We start from the raw sequence: 23,723 nt of genomic DNA, 5'->3' as shown, positions 1-23,723 counted from the left end.
TAGGGGCACAATCAAGTGAAATGTTCAGCACGTGGAGGTGATGAGTAAATTACTTTGCCATATGAAAAGTTGATGTGAAAACTGGGCCATTAGACTGTCAGTTTTTTAGCCTAAATAGGTTGCTTTAAACAGAGGCTTTTCAAGAATAATTATAGTAGGTTTGGCTCTTTCACATGCCTGGAGAAGGAGAAGCCACATTTGCTGGGCATTTTTCTACCACAGATATATTCCTTTGGTCATCTGTTGACATCTTTTTGGGCATGACTACATTGACATTTCTCCTAGGCTAATGACCAGTGTGGCTTTATTTTTAAGCTTTCTTCTTTCAATTGAAAGTTATATTGGGTTGTATGATGGAGGTCTTCCCTCAGAAACCCCATGGGATGGGAACTAAAAAGCTGAAGAATACCATAGTTTCAAAAAAGTTCAGTGATGTCCAGCAGGATGCTAATTGAACAGAGGTCATTGTGGGAGTGGGAGGACAAGGAAAATGATGTTTTAGTTGCTGTTATGTGGGTTGGGCTTTTCCCCCTTACATTATTATTTGTTTAGACAAATTGCATTTTAGTTAGCAAGTTGTACTGTGCTTCAGTGAGTAACAGGTGTGTCAGAAAAGGGAAAAGAGAACTTACCTGTATGGCTAGGGGGTCATTGAAAAAAATCTCAGCGTCTCCAACAGAGATAAAGACACTTTTTGAACACACAATGTCGTTATCAAAGCACTTTTTGTTCTGAATGATTATAGATAAGTTTGAACTGTCTACACCCTGTAAAGGAGAAAGGATTATTGTGAACAAACACGGTTATACATCACTGCAGCAGGCGCATGACAAAACTACAGGCTATGTGTCAGATACTGCCTGCGATTCCCTTAACTGGACTCCAGCTGCCTTGGGCTGTTTCTGGTTCAGCCTGAGTTAACACTGTTTTAAATCAAGTTATGTCAGGTTGACCTAGATATAAACTGAGATAAACCAGAATGCAGCCCAAGGAACAGATGTTACCCATTGGGCTGCATAATGTATAAGTGGTCCATGTCACAGTACAACTTGAGTTGGCTGGAATGAAGTGACTTTGGATGAGTGAAAATACCATTCCCATCTTGAAGACTGAATTTGTCAGCCAACACTCTATGTCTATGCAATCTTCCCAGAAGAAGACTTGCAAACTCATCCACAGATTGAAACTCTTGTCAATCATATGAGTAGACAAATTGCCTTATGCTGCCATTTGCTCCATCTAGCTTAATTTCTGTCTATCCCAGCTGGCACCAGCTTTCCAAATTCACAAGCAGTGGCCTTTCCTGGCCCTGCTACTTGAGACACTTGAGTTGTTGGAGAGAGAAGGTGGGCCTTTCTGTGTGCAAAGCATGTGCCTCTCCACCTTTTCGTATGCTGTCTCAATGATGCTATGGCAAAGAGTGAAAAAACACATTAATATAATGGGTAATTACATCGGGCCCCAGCCTCACTGCATACAGTGCTACATAGAGGTAAATGTAAAGGGACCCCTGACCATTAGGTCCAGTCATGAATGACTCTGGGGCTGTGGCGCTCATCTTGCTTTATTGGCCGAGGGAGCCGGCGTACAGCTTCCGGGTCATGTGGCCAGCATGACTAAGCAGCTTCTGGTGAACCAAAGCAGCACACAGAAATGCCGTTTACCTTCCCGCTGGAGCGGTACCTGGTTATCTACTTGCACTTTGACATGCTTTTGAACTGCTAGGTTGGCAGGAGCAGGGACCGAGCAATGGGAGCTCACCCAATCACGGGGATTCAAACCGCCGACCTTCTGATCAGCAAGTCCTAGGCTCTGTGGTTTAACCCACAGCGCCACCCGCGTTCCACTATATAGAGAGGAATAAGCATATTCCCATCAGGCTGCAGAAGAGGGAAATCAGAGCTATTCTATCAGCTCTTTGGAGAGAACTGCCTTAATCACTTTTTCTTCTGTCATCTATCATTGGTTATTCCATCATCCCATTTCCATCCTGGCTATTTACTATAAGAAGTATAATTTTCAGAACCGGTGGCTGAGTTTACTTTGTTCCTCCTCCCTCCCCATCCCTTTTTACTTTTTATCCTATCCTTTAGACTGAAAGCCAATAGGCAGGGCCTCTCTCTCTCTCTCTCTCTCTCTCTCTCTCTCTCTCTGTGTGTGTGTGTGTGTGTGTGTGTTTGGCTGAAGAGCACAGTAAAAACGCTTTAAGTAAATGAAATTCAATTTTAAAAACCCATCTTTGCATAACCACTTTCTGGAGCACAGCTACATTTACCTTTTAAGGTAATACATTGGTCCGCCATGTGAAGTCAACTTACACTGAAAGAAAACAAAAACAACCCCCACCCCCACCCCTAAGCCTTGCTTCTGTCTTCCCATTAAATTACCAAAACAAGCCTGTTCTTACTTGGTATCAACTTCTTTGGGATAGTGGGGTGTTGCTAAGCAATGGAGAAACAGGGACAGAAATCTGGGCAAGCAACCAAAAACTAAGCAAAGGGCCTGCATTTGCAGAAAACAGTATATCATAAGTTGACTAAAGAATGAACTTTATACCCTTCAGATGGAAAAAAGTAGACTATCAGAAGAACTAAGTGTCACTATTTTGAATCTGAAGGTAAACTAAAATGTGTTTCCTGTTACATCAGCCAATAAACTATTACAAGTATACCCGAAATCTTAGCTTAATAATGAGTAATATCCAACTAAGGCATGCTCAGAGTAGACCCACTGAAATCAATGGGGCTACTTTGAATATGACTAACGCTGGAAATCACCCAAGGGCTTTCACAATCTAATGAGTTATATTTTAATCATAATCTTTCTCTCTCTCTCTCTCTCTCTCTCTCTATATATATATATATCACACACACCCCAACACCCAAGCTGGCTACAAAATTCAGAATTAGAATATGAAACAAACAGTGGTAAGCTAGACCTGCAATTTCAGCCATTGAAAAAACTGAGGACAAAACTGGCAATAGTACAAAAGGGATCCATCCAATATCTCATTTCTCCTACAACCAAAAATGAATTATTTTCATTCCGTGTATACTAATTCTGACTAAGCACTAAGTCCCTTTTTGTCTCTTGAATGATGGAAGAGAGTGTAGAGAGAAAGAAATTCCATCCACCCTCATCTCCTTCATCATGCTGAACCCTTTGGAATGACTGGCAGTGGAGTCAGAACAGACACCTAGTCTCCAACACATTGAAGGCAAAAACTAGGATGCTATCCTGTTTTTTCTCACAAGAGGACAACAGCCATTTTGGGCTGTGTGATCTTGCATGTTTCCATGTCATGATTTCCCCCTGAAAAAAGTGCTTTTGGGGGGCACAGTGCCCCTAAGTGTGTGGTTTGGGGCACCACACAAGATCGTGCCCCTCCAAAACATTTTTGGGGGTGGAAATTGTGGTGCAAAATCATGCAGGTTCATGGCTCCCCAAATGGCCGCTGCCCTCTCATGAGAAAAAAAATGAGATGTCTTCTGGGACAGTTGCAGAGGGTATGCAGATAGGATGAAGTACTTCATATAAAATAATTATGTGCCCTGGGAGCTGGAAGGGTGTTGGGGAAGAGAGTACTGTGCCAATATCACTGTGGCGCCGCTACTGACACAATTTAGGGCAGTGGAAGATACTGTGGTGCCAGATAAGGCAAAGAGATATTAAATAAGTTACCAGATCTGCTTACACATGCATCTTACAGAAATATAGTTCACAGAAAGATACTTGCTGGAGACAATTGCATGCCACAAAGGTTACTGGTTAACCAACCAATATGAGAAAATGCAATTCCTTAAAAAGACAAGCTGCACACTAAAAATCACTTCAGGTCTATGATAAAATTCAGGTATTTTGCCACCTGCTTCATAATAAACTTATTGTTTCCCTTGATGAAGAGACTCAGAAGGGTCTCTGGAGACTGTCCAGAGAAACAGCTTGTGGCTGTATTGTACTATCCTTCTGTTGCAATTTCACACATTTTATTGTGATGTTTTTAATTATTATTTTAAAGTCTACTGCAATTTATCAATTGATTACTTGTCACCTGCTGGGTATGATTACAGCAAATAACAAGATTTTGACTATGTGGTTGTTTATTTGGCCACTTTCCTCAAAATGAAAGAAAGGCAAGTAAAAAAAACAACCCATAATTATTTAGTTATTTTTCTTGCCATTGCAGATGACAAGCTGTGCAAAGAGCTCCTAAAATAATTATGGTATACAAAGAGGACTTTCTATAAACAACCATGGTATGAGCAGAGTTCTTAGCAGTGTATTCAAGCTGTTTTGTCTTTCTTCTTCTCTACAAAAGATTTCTGCAGCATTCTCATTCAATAAATAGGATAAAATGGACATTCAATGACTCCTATAAAAGTGTTTTTAAAAAGGATGGGTGTGAGACAACTAATAAAAGACCTAAAGCTGCTCTTTGATTTCAATAAAAACTCTTACTAATGATGTAATGTGGAAAGACAATTTTGAAGAATAGAACTACTGCTATGAACAGTTCTCTTTTGTGTCATTTATTCGGTTTTGCGCCACTGAGTATCAGATTTGGCATTTTACTGGGTTACATTGCAGCAATCCTTTCCTAATTAAAAACATGATAGTCCCAAGATTAAGGTTTGAGAAGGCTTGAGTATCCATTACCAAGTGATATAATCCCTAGCAATGTCCTACTGTTGCTATCCATGTAGCACAACAGGTGAAGATCTTGGCATTTTTCATGCCTTTGCAAAGTCACCTATATGAGATCATCTTACATTAAGAAGCATACCCTGTGCTCTATTTCTGTTTCGTGTCTATACACACATTCATGAAGTGTTGCTTTTTTCTATTTTCATGATTTTTTTTTCCCCTTTTGGTCTCATGTAGAATGGAAATGAGGAAAAGAAAAGGAGCAGGGAAAAGAAAAGAGAAATTATTACTGTGCTTGCAAATGACCTGAAATCTGTTATATACTTTTTTTATAATTAGGATGGTACAGATCTATTTTTTTTAATCTCTGTACAAACAAGTTCCATTCCTGTAATGTCAGACAAGAGCCTATCAATCTAAATGCATTTGCTTGGGGGAAAGTTCCACTGAAATCAGTGTGGATTCCTGAGTTAGCTAACAGACAATTAAATCCAAGACTCAAATGTGGAACTTAAAAGCCACAGTGAACATGACAAAAGAAAGCCCCATATGTAGGTATACATCCCCATTTGGGCTGCATGCTCTGGATTCATTTTTACTGCTCTGAAAATATCTCTTCTTCCACATCTGACTAGCAGAACAGGCAGCACCAGCACATGCTTTTCCTGTATTACATTTTTCTCAAGCTGAAGACAAAACAGAATTCCTTTAATTATAAACGATGCTATGTGCTGCGAATAGGGCAAGGTCAAAGTCTTCAGAAACTGGTCAGGGTTTAAGCTGCTGCCGAAGAGAAACCAAAGCCAAAGTTAAATGTGGCGAAAGCTTAAAACGCCAAGAAGCCCCAAGTGAAATACTCATTGAACATTAACATAGAGCTACACTGGGTGCGTGATGCATAGAGTGTAACCATAGCTAAACATCCAAGCAGTAAAGTAGCACGGACGTTTCTTGTCCTTCCATAAAAGAATATAGCAATTTACTGGACAATTGGATGGCTTGCAGTGCAAAGCAAAACATGTACAGTTGTACCTTGGAAGCTGAACGGAATCCGTTTCAGAAGTCAATTTGACTTCCAAAACATTCACAAACCAAGGTGCAGCTTCTAATTGGCTGCAGGAAGCTGTTCGAGTGCCAAGGCATTTGGCTTCCAAGGTACGACTGTATATGATCACACACTAAGGTTGTTGCAGCAGCAAAACACTGTTACTTGTAGCATGATTCCCAGGCAAGATACTTCCTAGGCTCCACTGCAAAACTTTGCAACAATCAGAAGAGTGGATACTGATTCTGATAAGAAGTGGAACAGAGTGGCTATACATGCACTGTTGACCAGCTAACCAACTGGTGAAGTTTAGTAGATGTTTAGGAATTATTTCTCAATATCTATTCATAATAAAAGTGTCAAAAAGCTTGGGCAGAAGCCGGTCCAGCTTCTCTAGGGAGGGAGTTCCAGAATCTGGGAGCAGCCACCAAGAAAGCTGTCTTCCATGTCCCTACAAAGCATCCCTGGGTAGAAATAGTTTATCCTGAGACATGAGTGGCTGGTGCAACAAAAAATCCAAATGGTAAATTGTCCATTGGAGAGGGATTGCCTTTTACTTAGTTCAGGGCCTGGGGAGAAAGGGGCCTGCTTTGAAAGAGTTTATGGGTTAGTTAGGAAGGGCAACCTGATTTGATTTCCTGAGGTGAAAGTAAAAATTTGAGAAGGGACTGGGAGATTGTTGCTGTTGTAGTATATCCTGAGGTTTAAATAAGACTATTGTGTTGAATAGGGACACAGGTGGCGCTGTGGGTTAAACCACAGCCTAGGACTTGCCGATCAGAAGGTCAGCGGTTTGAATCCCCGCAATGGGGTGAGCTCCCGTTGCTCGGTCCCTGCTCCTGCCAACCTAGCAGTTCGAAAGCACATCAAAGTGCAAGTAGATAAATAGGTACCGCTCCGGCAGGAAGGTAAACGGCGTTTCCGTGCGCCGCTCTGGTTTGCCAGAAGCGGCTTAGTCATGCTGGCCACATGACCCGGAAGCTGTACGCTGGCTCCCTCGGCCAATAAAGCGAGATGAGCACCGCAACCCCAGGGTTGGTCACAACTGGACCTAATGGTCAGGGGTCCCTTTACCTTTACTACTGTATTGAATAAGGTTTTCAGGTTCTCTGTAAAGTGTGTTTGCCTGAGTAACCATAAAGCTTAAAAACTCTCAAGGAGCGTAATTAAATAAAAAGGTTGATTTGTTCCAGAAGTGCCTCTTTGTAGGGGAATAAGTGGACATAGGGCATCAGACAAATATAACACCTGGTTACAATATAATAAAGAAACGATACCACAAACAGTTAACACAGACCTCTCTAGTGTTGTTAAAAGGAAGAGTTGAAATTTTTAAACACCCAGAAAATTGGTCACATTACTCAGCTCTCCTCCTTAGTGAAGGAGTCTGTTACAAACAAGCTCCTTTCTCCAGGCCCTGTTGTCACTGCTGAATAACTGGACCCCTTTCAAAAGAAGCTACAATGATTGTATTGCATCATCATAGATCTCCCTTCTTCTCCTGCCATTTCTGAGGATAGCTCTTCCTGCTAATCTGCACAATTTAAAAGAAGCACAGAAGAACAAAACTTGAGAGCATTTACTGGTCTGAAGGAGCCAGGTATATAAAAGGTAAATGAAGCTGAAATTGCTTATCTGGAGTAGATTCAGTCAGAAGAACGTAAATTCAGTGCCAATTGTAATTGGATCTTCTGCCTACTGAAGAAAGGTTGAAGAAGTGGAAAAACTGGAAAGAGCAGACCAATGGGAAGAAGAAAGTATACCTATGATAAATGCAATCACCAAATGAATAGACCGTCAAGTCAAGCCAGCCCTTTTAGGAGGACTGCATGCAAAATATGTATTTGTTACAAGTTCTTATATATTTTGAGGATAGCTGTGTTAGTCTGTTGCAGCAAAAACAAGTCTTTTCTACTTTAAGGACCTTATAACCTTAGCTTTCATGGACACATCATCAGGTGCTTGCTATCTTCAACTGGTAAGTCTTCCTTTGTCACCAGCTTCCAATGTTCTCTTCACTCCTGCTATATACCACACTAAACTAGCCAGAAATTGATCTATGTCCCAATTAGAGGTAAGCCCTTAGCACTGAAACAGAGCTAGCAATCCAGGACACTGTGGCCGCCTGCCTTTAAGGAGCTGCACCAGCTACCAATATGTTTCTGGACCCAGGGAGAAAGAGAGGGAGAAGGGAGGAGAGTCCTCCACTATCAGGCAGGTCGTGGCCACACCTTGCATTCCTGTTGTCCTCCTTTTCGAGGTGGCTCATGCAGGCTCTGAGGTAGATACCTGCAAGGGCCAACTTCCAAGTATCAGCTCATTTGCCCTCATAGTAGCTCAGGCTGTCATCACAGTGTGATAAGAGACCAACACACACGTGTGTGTGTGTGTGTGTGTGTGTGTGTGTGTGTAGTGTTCACTTATTGGGCTATTTTTCCTGTGCCTACAGAGCATTTGGTGCAAAGGAAATGCACAGCATGAGAGGAACTTAAATTCTCTATTTGGCTACAAAAAGTTGGTCGGCATGAAGGCACATCAATCTGAAGATCTGCCAAAAGGGACAATTGTACTGAAAAAGCCAATATCCTGTGAAAACAGCCTTTCTTCTCTGAAAAGATTACTTAATAAAGGAAAATTTTAAAATAGCCAGATAAAGAGAGATAGAGGCAGAACCAATATGTGTTTCAGAATCTTTTGTCACAATAACCTTTACTCTGAAGTAATAATGATTGAAGCCATAAGGTCTTTGACGACGGTAAACTAAACAGAGCTTGTCAGACACACCATCTAACCCTGCATGCTAATTTATGTTGCAGATCTCAAACCTAGCTTCTGCCATGCCCAGCCCTGACCCAGAGCTAGATACTGACTGATAGAATATGTTGGAGGGGGCATGACAGTTTTCACAGTTTGCAGAATGTGCACACACACACACATTCACTTTGCTGTCAACCTCCCAATCTTCTTAATGCACACAGGTGGGACTTATTGAACTTTAATACAAATGCAAAGCCTCTTTTGTACAGCTGGATGTCCTGGTCCATAAAAAGCGAACAGATTAAACAAAGTGCATCAGATACCAAAAGGCTCGTGGCCAAGTCAAGCTGCAACTGCCAGGTAAATTGATTGGCCCCAACTACAAAGCAGAGAAATGAAGACAGAAATACAGGTCCAAATTGCCATTAAGGAAATCATCCTTCTACTGTTAAGCAATGAGTGAAGCAATAATACTCAGTGGAAAGCCTCAAATATTGCATTTTGATACTTAAACCCTCTCCAGTTCATACCAGAAACCTAAGTTATTTATTCCCACAGCAGAAACAGTTTGGCAGGGGAGAAAGTACTGCAACTAAAACAATGCCTGCATTCTCAAGAACAAGGAGGCCTTTGCTATTTCCACCCAAAATGTAAATCTTTTTTCCTCCTAAAACTCGGAATCTCTCCAAGAGAAAATTCCTGCTTGCGCCTTCGGTCCGTGATCAACCGGAACTCCGTGCAGGAGGCACGTTTGCAACCCGCAGCGTTCGCAACCCTCAGTGCCGCGTCTGCACATGCGCAGGTCACGGTTCGGCGCTTCTGCGCATGCGCAAAGCGTGATTTATCACTTCTGCGCAAGCACCAAAACCCAGAAGTAACCCGTTCCAGTACTTCCGGGTTTGGCACAGTGCGCAACCCAAAAACACATAACCTAAAATCTCTGTAACCCGAGGTACCACTGTATTCTATTCCAAACTTAAAAATGGAAAGCGTAATGCTGGTGGTCAAAAAACGAGGTTTAAAGACTTTCTCAAGGCAAATATTTAAAAATGTAGTATAAACACCGACAACTGGGAAACACTGGCCTGCAAGTGCTCCAATTGGAGGGCAGCCTTTACCAAAGGTGTCATGGGCTTTGAAGACACTCAAACTCAGAACACAAGGGAGAAATGTGCTAAGAGGAAGGCACGCTTGGCAAACCTTCACTATGATCAACTCCCACCCAGAAACCTATGTCCCCACTGTGGAAGGACATGTGGATCCAGAACTGGCCTTCACAATCACTTATGGACCCACTGTTAAAACTGTGTTTATGGAAGACAATCTTACTCAGCTATGAGTGATTGCCAAAGAAGAAGAAGAAGAACACTTAGATATGGTGAGTGCCTCAGGTTCACCCAATAGGTCTCATGGCTCAATAGAGATTTCAGTCCAGGTCTTCTTGGTCTGAGACACCATCCACTGGAGCCTACAATTTCTGGCAGGTCTCATTGGCAATGCAAAAAACTGTCAAGTTCCTGCTGCTTTTCCTAAGGAAAGGCACACCTTTGTTAAGCAGCATCCAATATTCCACTGGGCGCTGCTTCCCAAAGGAGCACAGAATGACAGAGTTTGTGCTATTGGGAGACATTCAGGTAACAGTATCCAATGCTTTTCTCCACTTAACTTTCCTGTTCTAAGCAGGGAAGACCAGCAAGTGGGTAGGGCTGTGTGGCTGAGGCTCTTGCCACATAGATGCTAAACAACTCTGAAGCCTCAAACCCAGATATGGAATTGGTGAGATGCTTGAGATCACCATGCAACTGCTAGGACCATTGTGCCCACTTTCCAGATTCAAAGTTAGGAGGAAGACTAGCTGTTGATCTTGCTCTCCAGAAGGCAGTGTCACACTCACTGTGGTGAGCATGTTTGTTGAAGGTTGACAATCTATCTCGTCTTCCACACTGGCTCTCTTTGACTAATCACGTAGTAGGCCAATGGAATAATCACTAGTTTATGTAGGAGTTTTGCTTCATTTCTGGCCTTATATGATGGGTATATGATACATGGTCCTGCCACCTCCATTTGTGTGGAGAATTTGCCTCCCCATATTATCAAGGAACTCCTAGGTTAACTAGAAAGGTCCCTTACGACATAGTCTGAGAATACCTAGTCTAGACTACAGTTAGCAAACTTCCAGTAAGGCCAGAGAAATCCTTCAACAGTCTCGTGCAGTCCAAATCCTAAGAACAAATTAGCTATTATGAAACAGCAGATCATCCCTTTTTTTGAAAAGAGATGAAGTCTGAAAAGGAGTCTAGGTAGGGCTAGCATTGCACCTGTCTAAAAAATAACAAGGCTACTTCTAATATCGCGAATCTACACAGGCAGCGTTTTCATCACCCGTGTCATCTTGCTTGTTGGATGAAAAGGCTGCAGGCAATGTGCCACGAATCTTGTTTTTGGTAATGCCAACTTCTCTCCTGAACTTTAGAACTCCTAATGTCCCTGGTAGAATAAGTGGCTTAATATGAAACACTTGTGGCACATAACAAAGGAATTGCCAAAATGCAGTGAACCCATAGGCCTAGTAAAGGATGGAAAAACATTTTTAAAAATGTTTTCTCAGCATTCAAGTTGACATCTCAGAAAAAGAGACACACATAAGGGTCATGCCTCTACAAATCTGTGTCTGCTAAATTGCTAGGGCATCTATACATGGATCTTTAGGAATTATGAGTGTGAGAGGGTGTTAAGGATCTCTGTTGGAGAATTCTAATTTAGTAATCTGGAGCTGGAATTCCCAGAAATGCTAGCAAACCAATTCTAAACTAGTTTGTATTTGATGTATAGGCTTAGCCGAAGGCATAAGATATTTCTAGGCTATATAATATATTGCTGCACATACAATATCTCTAACTTTTGTAATTCAACAGACCCTGTATTCTATTACTACTACTGTTATTATTAATTACTTATCCTTCAGCCCAAGGTCCCAGGGTGGGTTACAATAATTAAAACACAATGTTAAAAACAACTTACTATCACAGAAATAAGGTGGAAACAAAAAAAAATTCCTTCCAGTAGCACCTTAAAGACCAACTAAGTTAGTTCTTGGTATGAGCTTTCGTGAAAAGCCATTTTTCACCTTCTCACCCCTTGCTTTTTCCTGTAAGACCTATTGCAGTCGTTAAGAGTCGTCAACAGGCTCATCACAGCTATCTGCCAATCACCCATTCCCACCACCCTTCTGAGTAATACCCCTCCCCACCTTCTCACTATATAGAAGGGTCTGGAAACTTCTGTTTCAGTGTATCTGAAGAAGTGTGCATGCACACGAAAGCTCATACCAAGAACTAACTTAGTTGGTCTTTAAGGTGCTACTGGAAGGAATTTTTTTTGTTTTGACTATGGCAGACCAACACGGCTACCTATCTGTAACTAGAAATAAGGTGGGTCTTTGAAATATACATCTCAGATGTTAAAAGCCAGGGCAAAGGGGTGTATCTTCAGCATTTACCAAATGCCTCCTTACCTTTACCAAATAAGCTTGGCAGTCGCTGACATAATCATACTCTAGTCCATCGAAGGTGTAATAATGCCGGTCCCCATAGACTGTGCAAACAGCAGGACAAGGATAATATGTGCAATTAAATATCCCACGTCGACAAATACTGCGGAGGAGGAAAAATGAAGACGTTCTGATTGGAGAGCTTTTACGAGTGGAAGATGAAAGTGTGACACTCTTGTCACGAAGCAAAAAACATTAGAGAGAGAATTTATAGCAGAGAATGTATAGCTTCTTGTATCATTTACATGGGGCCACAAAAGGACAAATCTCTGCTCCAAAGAAAATGAAATTTGTTCCGCAGGCTTCTTCTGCAAATCAGCACATGAAAACATGGCACATTTTCATAGCTCAGTAACAAGTCTGTGTCAGTAGCATTAATGGAAATGTGTGCCCTTAATGGCACCGTAGAATATGCAGTTGGCTGTGTTTGCTAAATTATAGCTTAGTATGAAGAGAACAAGCACTCCACCTTCCCCTCTCCTCTAGCATGATCACATGGAGGAATTTAGAAACATTTGACAATTTTAATGTATATCTTATATTTCATTATAGTTGGGTAGTATATAAATTTCATTAAATAAATAATCTATTTATTGAAACACTATATGATATTTCAACTGCATTTATTTTTTAAAAAAATTAAAAGTTTTTAAATAATCTTATCTGTAACACTAAAAATAATTATAACATTAAAAACCGCAGTGAAATAAAAACTGCTTACCATCTGTAACAAGGGGTAGCTATCACTTCACCTGACAAATATTCCCAATCTTTCCAGGTACATGGGCAACTGTCAGGCACGTAGCATTTTCCTTTATGCTCTGCCATCCTTCAAAGAAACAAAAGCACGAATTCAAAAGAGAAATCTACCTATATGCAGTCACAATGATGCTTTCGCATGAGTCAGAAGAGGTCGGTTCCATACCAGATAGTGGTTGTTTGAATGGCATGCCATTCAATAGTATGGTAAACTTTGTCTGCCAGTCATTTCAGCATTTGCAATAGTTTATCAGGTGTGATATTTAATAACTGGTCTATAAAATTTACCAAGCAAGACTACATGGACATTCAAGGACTTTGCACACTTACTTAAGTAGTAAATGGGGCTTCCTTCTCAGCAAACATACACAGGGCATTGTGCCGCCATATATATTTCAGCTCACTTCCAACACAGTTTTCACACATATTATAATAAATACAGATTCGTACCACTGCTGGCAGCTGAGAGTTTGCACCTGCATGCTGTTTTCTTCACTGTCCGCTTTTTCTAGGAGTATGAGGGCTGTGCTGGTGTTAGAGATGGGAGTCATTCCATTTCCAAAATAATCTAATTTATGTCTACTGCATTATTACAAAAGACAGAGGCATTCTCTGATGCTTCTAAGTGTGTATATGCTCAACACCCACCTTATTGCCATAGATGAGGGTCAAACTAAATGAGACACCAGAAATATGTGACTCTCTCATCTTTTTTAATTCCTCTTTATGCTGTAAATCAACCTGTGATCTTCAGGTAAAGGGTGTTATATAAATTTAATCAATCAAGAAATAATTCATTTGTATCAATCATCACCACTGATTATTATTATCATTACCCAATAAGCACAATTTATCCTTGCACAATCACATACCACACAGCATTTAATTCTATCACTAAAAGCTTGGAAGTTGGAAGGAAAGCTGTACAGTGGTACCTCGGGTTACATACGCTTCAGGTTACATATGCTTCAGGTTACAGACTCTGCTAACCCAGAAATAGTGCTTCAGGTTAAGCACTTTGCTTCAGGATGAGAACAGAAATCATGCTCCGCTGGCGTGGCAGCAGCAGGAGGCCCCATTAGCTAAAGTGGTGCTTCAGGTTAAGAACAGTTTCAGGTTAAGTACAGACCTTCGGAACGAATTAAGTACTTAACCTGAGGTACCACTGTATTTCAAAATACTGATGGGAGTGAATTCTTTCTGCAGCTAAAGAGAAGAAAAAAAGTTTCCCAGTGGCAAAGCGCTCTCTCTCAAACAGGAGCACAACAGCACTGGAAAATTAAATGGGCCCGAGGTGTCAACTTTATGCAAATGCCCAGATGTGTGTCTCCTTTTCACCTGCTCCTGGGAAGGCAGCAGATGTTCTGAATCAGTGCCTAAGTGCAGTAATGAACTGGATGAGGGCCAATACACTGAAATGCAATCCAGATAGATAGAAGAGCTGTTAGTAGGTGAATCGTCTGCCCAGTTGAGTGGTTTTCTACTTACCCTCCCCATAACGGAACAGTCTTTCAGTTTGGGATGCCCTAGATTCGTCATTGTCGCTAGAGGCACAAGCGGCCTCAATGGTGCGGAGTGCCTTTTATCAGCGTAAGCTGATATACCAACTGTGCCCTGATCTGGACAGAGATAGCGTTGCTGCCATTAGCCATGCTTTTGTTATCACCTGCTTGGATTACTGTAATGTGCTATATGTGGGAATGCTTTTGAGAATTGCCTGGAAACTTCAGCTGTTCCAAATTAAAGCAAGATGGGACTGCTCATTCTGACCAGATCAGATCAATATTTTACCAGTATTCACTAGGGTCCGATACAAAGTGCTTGCTTTAACTATTAATGCACTGGGTGGCTTCAGGCCAGGTTACGACCTTCTCCAACAATTACCTACTTGCAGTGGTGTAGACTGGGTTGTCAGCACCCGGGGCAAGGCAAGTAATTTGCACGTGGATTTGCGCCCCCTACCCCCCCAGATGTTGCGCCTGGTGCGGCCGGCCTCCCCTGCACCCCTCACGCTATGCCACTGCCTACTTGGACCCAAAGATCCTCAGATGCAGGCTACTAAGCAGAGAAGGGGCATTTTTGGCAGTGGCACCATGATTTGTACTGTGTGGTTGGTTTTGAACTGTCTCTCCTTGGTTGTCTTTTATATGGTTTTTAACTACCCGGAAGACATTGTTAATTGGGTAGTGTGCAAATAAATACATAAAGTTCCAGTACTCTCTGATCTAAAAGAAACAAAAACCTATAAGCTCTAGTCCCTGAAACTTCTCACCAGTTGAGAAGTTGAGAAACATGCAACAGTATTAGCCAAAGAAAGAAAAATCAAATCCATAGATGCAATTTCCTTCTCCAGATCTCAGAAGCACTTACCCAGGGGGACAAATGCAACCACTCACACACGGTGGAGATGGTGCACAGGTGAAGTTCATGGCAAGGTTTGCACAGGAAAGCTCACAGTTTACTCCAGCAGATGGCAAGCCAGGCACATGAGACCGGCAGTCATAGTAGATCTTTTCTTCAGGGCACATGGGAGCTTCAAATTCAAAATGCAAACTACATGAGATCAGCATATGCTTAACTATCCCTTGAAATCAAATACACTTTAAAGTACTTAATTTTTGCCGGTTCATGCCCTAATCTTTCAACACAATTCATCAACAACATATTCTGCTAACTACAAATGTAACACTTTCTTTACCCTTCAAGTGGTTAAAATTCTTTGGTCGTTTTGGCGCACATTTTCTGAATGGATACAATCTGAAAGCATTCGGGATTGCCAGAATTTTGCAAATCAGTCATGAATACAGACACTTGATATCTTAAGCTTTAAAGCAGCGCTCATTTCAAGTGCTGATCAAAAACCCTCTTATGTGTCAAACTAAGTTTTTCATGTGAATGTTGCAGTATCAGTTTCTTCAAAACATGTTAAATTGTTGATGGATCTCTCTCAGCCAAGTTGGGATATGTGAAACCATACAATATTGTTACAGTAGGTTTAAATGTTGCAGTAATATGAATTATACTTTGCTTTTTATTTGATGAAGTTAGTAAAATGTTTTTTATATTTCCTTGACAACCACTTGCAATTAATTCTTACAAGTGTTAAGAGTTTTCAGAAATGTTACATCCATATAGAGAGTACCAAAGTAATTAACATATGCTGTACTTGTTCTCATTGAACATAACTGTGCAAATCCACCCTCACTGGATTAAGTTTAACATTGCAGCAAAACCCAACTGGCAAAAACTTCAAAAGTACTGGTCAAAAGCTAATATTTCAAGTGAGTCTATTCAGATATCCAACAACTTGTTCCTTTGAAAACACAGGGTGGAATTCAGCAACATGTTAACGTGATTGTTCTGTCAGTGCAAGCATTTCCGCTTGCCAGATGGAACAATCTTCCCTCTTCTCCTCCACACCCTGTGCTAGGGGTTCCCCCAACCCTTGGGAGTAGATTTGGGGGAGCTTCAGGGAACGCATGTGGGGAGCAAATGGGGGAAGCAAGTCTTTGTGTTGGCTTCCTCTAGCACACCAGGTTAGTTGATTCCGGGCCCCTTTTTCCTGGTCCAAAACTCTGAATTTTATTGATGTTCTTTGATATAGGACAGGCTTCCTCAACCTCAGCGCTCCAGATGTTTTTGGCCTACAACTCCCATGATTCCTAGCTAGCAGGACCAGTGGTCAGGGATGCTGGGAATTGTAGTCTCAAAACATCTAGAGGGCCGAGGTTGAGGAAGCCTGATCTAGGACAAAATGGGGATGAAAAGGAATGGCTATGCAGAACACTTTCAGGTGAGCAGGGATTCAAATCAGACTCAGATTAAACTCCCTTCCTTAGAACATGCAGTCCATGCATCTACAGCGGATAAAGTGACCAAAAAGCATTTGAGAACTCTTCTGCTCAAGAAGCTAAGGGAATTTTGTTACCTGCAGGAACTTCAGCAGCTTCTGTGCATCTCATTGTTCCATTTAGACACTGGCTAGTCAGTGCACATAAAAAACACATCATAATAATTTAATACAAAAATACAGTTTTATATAGCAGAATAACATTGTTAGTTATATAATGCAACTAAATGCGGTATAACTTACAGATGCAATAAGCATGACATTCTAAACATCAAAAATATCTGACAGCTGAGGATAACATAGATGAGTTAGATGAATGATCAACTTGTACTTATTGCTTCTTATACTAAGAATGCAAGGCTGCATTCACACAGCAGTTTATATCATTTTCATGACATTCCCCCCTAACTGTTAAGTTCTGCATTATAGTTGAGCTTTCACATGATATAAAACCTGCTTCTGGAATTATAGTGGAATAAGAGCTGGACCATAAGAAGGCTGATCGCCAAAGAATTGATGCTTTTGAATTATGGTGCTGGAGGAAACTCTTGAGAGTCCCATGGAAATCAGCCCTGAGTGCTCACTGGAAGGACAGATCCTGAAGCTGAGGCTCCAATACTTTGGCCACCTCATGAGAAGAGAAGACTCCCTGGAAAAGACCCTGATGCTGGGAAAGATTGAGGGCACAAGGAGAAGGGGACGACAGAGGATGAGATGGTTGGACAGTGTTCTCGAAGCCACTAACATGAGTTTGACCAAACTGCGGGAGGCAGTAGAAGACAGGAGGGCCTGGTGTGCTCTGGTCCATGGGGTCACGAAGAGTCAGAAGAGTCTGAAGAAGTGTGCATGCACACAAAAGCTCATACCAATAACAAACTTAGTTGGTCTCTAAGGTGCTACTGGAAGGATTTTTTTTATTTTGTTACAACAACAACAACAGCAACAACAACAGTGCAAGCTGAGTTCTCTTTTCCATGTTATTTGCATCCAGAAAAATCCATTGCAAAGTATTAAAAAATCAGTGCTAAACCTGCACTGTATTCCATTATAGTTGAAAAATGGAATAAACTTCAATGTGAATGCAGTCTAAGTCTGATCAGCCTATCCTCTCCCTTAAGACAATGATCTCCAAGATCTGGGAGAATTTCTCCAAACCCCCACTGCTAATTGTGTTCATACTGCAGTCTCACAAGGCCAAATTGGCATGTACGCAAACTGCGTAGAGAATGAAGTCTACACTTCCACAAGAAACATAAGCTAAATTCCTACTTCTGCACTTCGTACAATCACCTCCATATAGTGACAGCCATCATACATAGAAGAGGTCATGTGAATTGGTCCTCAATGCATCAAACAAGTAAAGCAGTTCAGAGTTTATAGAATAGTATGTATTGTTCCTTAATATATCACAGGTTTACTACACAGAAAGTTATGAAAACTCGGAGGGGAGCATGCAAGACTAATTTGGGAAAAGGCTATTTAAATTTAAATTTAATTAAATTAAAATTAAAATATAAGTAAAGCAGCTCCAGCAACAACTGGTCATGTACTGAGAACTGCACATCCAAAACAATATGTACAAGTGTCAGCTTGCAAATCTGTAAATTTGAATGAATTTTTTAAAATAAAAAAAAACACCTCTTAGAGTTGGTTCTTACCATGAGCCTGATGGTGTGGGTAGAATTTCCCAAGGCTGAAAACTTCTGCCTTTATAGTGGCATCGGCAACTAACCCTAATAAAAGAAAGCTTATGAATTCAGTTATAATATAGTATTACAGAACAGAAGGTGGTGCATAATTCATACATCATATCCTAATTGTTACAATAGGCATATCCTTTGAAGTCACCACTGACTTGCTCATTAATATCAACAGTACAAATTTTCCTTCAGATTATACTAGAACTATAATATTTGATTTTGTGTGTGTGTATATCCTTAAGTTCTAGAGAAAGGAGGTTTTCTTTCTGTTCTCTAGAATATTATTGGCATTAATACAACTACTGATTGGTGGTTCAGCCAAATGTTACTTGCATGCATGCTTGGGAAACTAACAGCCACTGAAATGTTGTTAAACTAAGAACTAGTTCAACTATAGGAATGTGTCTTTAGAGCAGACATGACAGACCCTGTGATTAGACAACATGAAATGTCCCGTCTCAGGGGAAAGATTTCAGTGTACTGTACATACCATGAAAAGGTAGCAACCTGTCGCTCAATTGATTATAGTTTTACCAAGCTGAGAGAAAGGTGCTTTGGTTTTCTGCCAAAATACCATGAACCTTCTGTGTGTGTACACACCATTCATTTAAAGCACAGTCAACCCTCCCCCTCCCCCCCCCACTTAAGAATCCTGGGAACTGTAGCTCTTTAGGGGATAAATTTCAGATAAAGCTCAAGATGATTTGCTGGTGGAGAATATGCTTTAAATGTATGGTGTGTTCAGAGCCAGAATGCAGAATAGCATAGATTTTGGCCCTCAGCAAGTATTAAGGGATAAGTTTTATTCATGCTCAGAACCTGGCTGAGCAAGGAATTTGAGGAAGCAATATTCTTCCAGGTTACGGTTGCTATTAGTTGCAGAGATGGGATTTGCCTGTCATCCACATTACATCAGTCAATCTATAATAAGAAGATGAGGAAGTCCGTCCATTTCAAGTCTACAATTTGCACCATAATGAGGAAAAATATTCTGAAAGATAGAACTAGGATGTGTTTGCTTTTTTTAAAAAAAATACAATTAAATAAATTTAAAATGGCTTACATTGGCACACAAAAGTTGATAGATTCTTCAAAGTATTTTCCATCAGGGCAATTACATCCTTCAGCACAATCATGATCGCAGGCATCCAAAAATGAGAGGGAGGAACAGGAATGCTCACAGAGAGAGGAGCACTGGTGGTACAGCATACCACTTCTGCACATTAATGCTACAGATAAACAATGTGTTGTTCGAATGTCAGAATGTCAGGCCCAGACCTCAAGATGCACTGCTACACTTTAACAAAACCCACTTTCTCTTTAGCATTATTTATTAGATTTTCATCTGACCTTTCCTTCAAAAAAACAGCAACAAAACAATAAAAGCAGTAAAATGTAAACCTTAAACACACAAACACCAAATGAATATCCACAAAACTAATAATGTCAAAGCTGCTGATAATGTATTTCTGTTCTCAAATGGCTAGGTGAACAGGACTGTTTTTTAATTCCTATAAACATTAATATGGAGTGGCTGTCTCAGTTGGCACTGCTCTGTGGTGGTTCCAGTCCTACTTGGGTGCTTGTATTCAGAAGGTGGTGCCTAGCGAGTGGAACCTTCAGTTGGGGGTTCTGCAAGGTTTGATTTTATTCCTCATATTGTTAAACATCTACACAAGGCATAGGCAAACTCAGCCCTCCAGATGTTTTGGGACTACAACTCCCATCATCCCTGACCACTGGTCCTGTTAGCTAGGGATGATGGGAGTTGTGGTCCCAAAACATCTGGAGGGCCAAATTGGCTTATGCCTGATCTACATGAAACCATTGAATGTGGTTATCCAGAATTTTGGAGTATGTTTGTCAGCAATGTGCTGATGACATACTGCTCAAATACTCATTTAAACCTGCAGGTGTGGCAGTGGACTGATGCTAGATTGATATATTGTCTCAGTACTGCACTGGATGAGACCCAATAACCTGAAGCTTAATTCACACAAGAGGTGCTGTTAGTGGGTTGTTCTCTAGACTGGATGGATGGGATGAGGCCTGTTCTGGATGAGGTTACATTCCCTCTAAAGGAGCAGCTACATAGCTTGGAGTACTTCCGGGGCCATCACTGTCATTTGAGCCTCAGGAGGCCTCAGTGGTGTAGACAGCCTTCATCTGGTGGCTACACCTCTATATGGACAGGAGTAGCCTTACATCTATTGTATATGCTTTAATAATAATAATAATAATAATAATAATAATAATAATAATAATAATAATTTATTTATTTATATCCCGCCTTCCCCAGCTGAAGCCAGGCTCAGAGCGACTAACAACAATAAAAGTAACACAGCATTCTAAAATCAATTCATTTTAAAATCAATTCAAAGTCAAATTAATGGCAACCAATGGACTAGAGTTCTGTGAGGATTACCAAAGGAGGGGGTCAGACTGTGCCTTGGCCAGGTTACTTGCTCTGCTAACCTGCATCTGAAGACAGTTTGGAAACTGCAGCTAGTGCAGAATTTAGCAACCAGGTTGCTCACCAGGACAAGATGCTCTGAGCACACAACACCAATCCTTGCCTGACAGCCCTGCCTACCAATTAGTTTCTGGGCTCAATATGTCAAAGCGCTGGGTTTGACCTATAAAGCCTTATGTGGATCAGGACCCTAATACATCAGTGACTACCTCCCCCTACCTTAACTGGCCCAAACACTGCAGTTGTCATCTGTTGCCAATGCTGTATATTTCTTTCCAGCTATATATTATGGTCAGGGTTAATTGGCCAATAGTAAGATTCTAAATTTCAGGTGAAGATTGTAGAAGAGCATTTCAAACTTGCATGTAGGTTTCCCCCCCCCCCCTTCTAAATATATAGATGCATCTGGCTGGTTTTGTGATGCGTTAAATCACTTGCTTCTTAAAGAAAGGCTGGTAGATTCTCAGTGACCCCCCCCCCCCTGGACCAGGCTAGTACCTGTTCCATCTTACCGGCTTAATCAAGGAACAGAGGAATTCAGACATTAAAGAACAGGCCAGATCTGCTTAATGTTCAGTATGGGGTTACTAATCCAGGCAGATTTGGAAACAAGCAGTCTGAGGGTTTGGGGGGGGGGTTTGTTTTGAAGAATGCACGTATCCTAGTAATGCTTCAATTTAAAAAATAATAATAATTCACAGTTCAGTGACTCACCACAGTATGAGACATGAGATCTGAAGTCAACAGTAACTCCGTGCTTGCTGCATAGGTAAGTATAGTGTGCAAGAGCACTGCACAAACAGCTGCTCCCACATTTGCAAGCATCAAAGCGGCACCGCTGGTAGTATAATCCTGGGCTGATGTAGACATGACATGGAGCAAAGAGTTCTTGATTGAGGAGATCACACTGGGATGCATACCCAACTAAGGGAAAGCAACAATTGACTCATAGGAGTACTCATACTATTTAAAGCACTCTGTGAAAAGTAAGTAGCCAAGTTTGATAACACTACACCAAAACTACAGGCTAGCCAAAACATAATGCATTCAAATATATATGCACAGTCCTCATCCTACTGACCTTAATGAGCACCATCCCAGGAAGCTAGGTGTATATGCTAGCCATTGAAATCAATGGGTTTTAAACAAACAGGAGAGAGATTTGCCTTTACCAGAAAGATTGTTCTGAATCTAAATGGCAGATTAAAGAAACAGCCCAAAATCATCTGTAGGAGACAATAAAGTTCAGACACAGCAAAAGAACTGGGATCTAAGAAAGCTATTATGATAAATCTACATCAAAACCCCCAAGTAAAAGTGCACCATTTTGTTGGTTAATGTTACAAGGATCAACCACGGGGATGTTGACAGGCACATGGCACGCTGTTGAAACCTTCCATGCGTTGGCATGGAGCTGCGGGGTCCCTTCGATCATTCCTGCTGGAGATCTGAGGAGGAAAATGAGAGTGATTAGGCAGAAGAACCAGACAGGCCAAGAGAAAATGCCTGTCACTGGGAATAATCTATTTGCCCTGACATCACCTAGGGTAGGCAAATGGACTCCCTCCAGATGTGGAACTCCAAATCCCATCAGCTCCAGCCAGCATGTCTGCAGGGCAGGAACGATGGGAGGCATGCACAAGTGGAAGAGTGTGAGCATAGAAGGTGCTCACATGTCTGAAAACGTAACAGGGGGCTCTTTTTTCCTCACTGTAGTAACATTTGACCATTGGCTACCTGTAGTCTTCTGAGAACAGTTCGAGCTGCTAGGTTTGCCTTTTAAACTACAGTGGTACCTCTGGTTAGGTACTTAATTCGTTCCGGGGGTCCGTTCTTAACCTGAAACTGTTCTTAACCTGAAGCACCACCTTAGCTAGTGGGCCTCCCGCTGCCGCTGCGCGATTTCTGTTCTCATCCTGAAGCAAAGTTCTTTACCCGAGGTACTATTTCTGGGTTAGCGGAATTTGTACCCTGAAGCGTATGTAACCCGAGGTACCACTGTATTTGAGAGCTACTTAAATAGGCTTATACATCTTGCCTGTTGCTCTGTTGTACTTTCAGGATCACCTGAGAGCATTTCCTTGATGCTTGCTAGTCACCATGTGGCAAGAATTTACAACAAGGGTATACAGAATCATGTTGGGTTGCTTTTATACAGTTACGTAATTCAGTAGATTAGCCAAGCATAAACAATAGCCAGAAAAGTTCTAGTGACTGATCATTTGGGCTGACTGAGTAGCTAAGCTTTATCTAATAAAGTGTAGTGCTATATATTCTATATGTTGGTTAATATTTTGCATATCTGGATTTAATACACATCATTACTCAGGTTTTACATATGGGTTGAGTTTTGCTTATGGGCTAACTAAATGAATAATGAAGTAACAGTAGAAATCAAACTTACAGAAAATCATCTCTCAAGTTTCCATTATATGTTCCACATAGACCCAAAGTTCTACTTTTCCAAGCAGCACTGAGTTGAATATACACTCTCTCGCCATCTTTAGCAAACTGAATTCTTAAACCAAATTTAGTTTTCAGCTGCACAAACAATGAAGACAGATTCTGCACCTCAGCATACCCTACACGTAACAGAAGATGGGATAATTCCCCAAACAACGTTAAATCATTGTCCAGAGGTACGAGACTGCATTCTTTTGTAACACAAGCTAATATAGTATCAAAACAGAGAGATGTTATTTTTAACCTATATGGAAGAAACTGTAATTCCATCTTCATAATGTTTTTTTAAAAAAGAGCATTTTTTAATATAGAGAACTCTGCTGCTATTATTCCGTTTAACTAAAAGCAAACAAGCAAACAAAAAGAACTGAAAAGATGACGACCTTCTCCAAACCCCTTTGGAGCCTTCTCAAGGTGGGAAATTGAGAGGGATTGGGTGACAAGTTATCCAGGAGGGCTTTGTGGTTTATTCAGCCTCAAGT

The 23,723-nt window shown here is 41.1% G+C and overlaps 1 protein-coding gene across 1 annotated transcript in view; it reads right to left on the bottom strand.

Moving 5' to 3' along the window:
- Positions 1–23,723, bottom strand: part of OTOGL (otogelin like) — a 79,432-nt gene that overhangs the window by 36,039 nt on the left and 19,670 nt on the right. Inside the window, exons 17-26 of the mRNA XM_081929275.1 lie at positions 23,183–23,360; positions 22,102–22,226; positions 21,493–21,702; positions 19,369–19,534; positions 18,264–18,338; positions 16,684–16,736; positions 15,126–15,288; positions 12,718–12,825; positions 11,961–12,099; positions 633–767 (exon numbers count right to left, since the gene is read on the bottom strand). Coding sequence (XP_081785401.1) covers positions 633–767; positions 11,961–12,099; positions 12,718–12,825; positions 15,126–15,288; positions 16,684–16,736; positions 18,264–18,338; positions 19,369–19,534; positions 21,493–21,702; positions 22,102–22,226; positions 23,183–23,360 — 1,352 coding nt within the window. The remainder of the gene's footprint in view (positions 1–632; positions 768–11,960; positions 12,100–12,717; positions 12,826–15,125; positions 15,289–16,683; positions 16,737–18,263; positions 18,339–19,368; positions 19,535–21,492; positions 21,703–22,101; positions 22,227–23,182; positions 23,361–23,723) is intronic.

The sequence above is a fragment of the Podarcis melisellensis genome (assembly GCF_964234715.1).
Source record: "Podarcis melisellensis genome assembly, chromosome: 10".
Taxonomy (NCBI): Eukaryota; Metazoa; Chordata; class Lepidosauria; order Squamata; family Lacertidae; genus Podarcis; species Podarcis melisellensis.
This window is presented reverse-complemented; position numbering and strand designations above follow the sequence as displayed.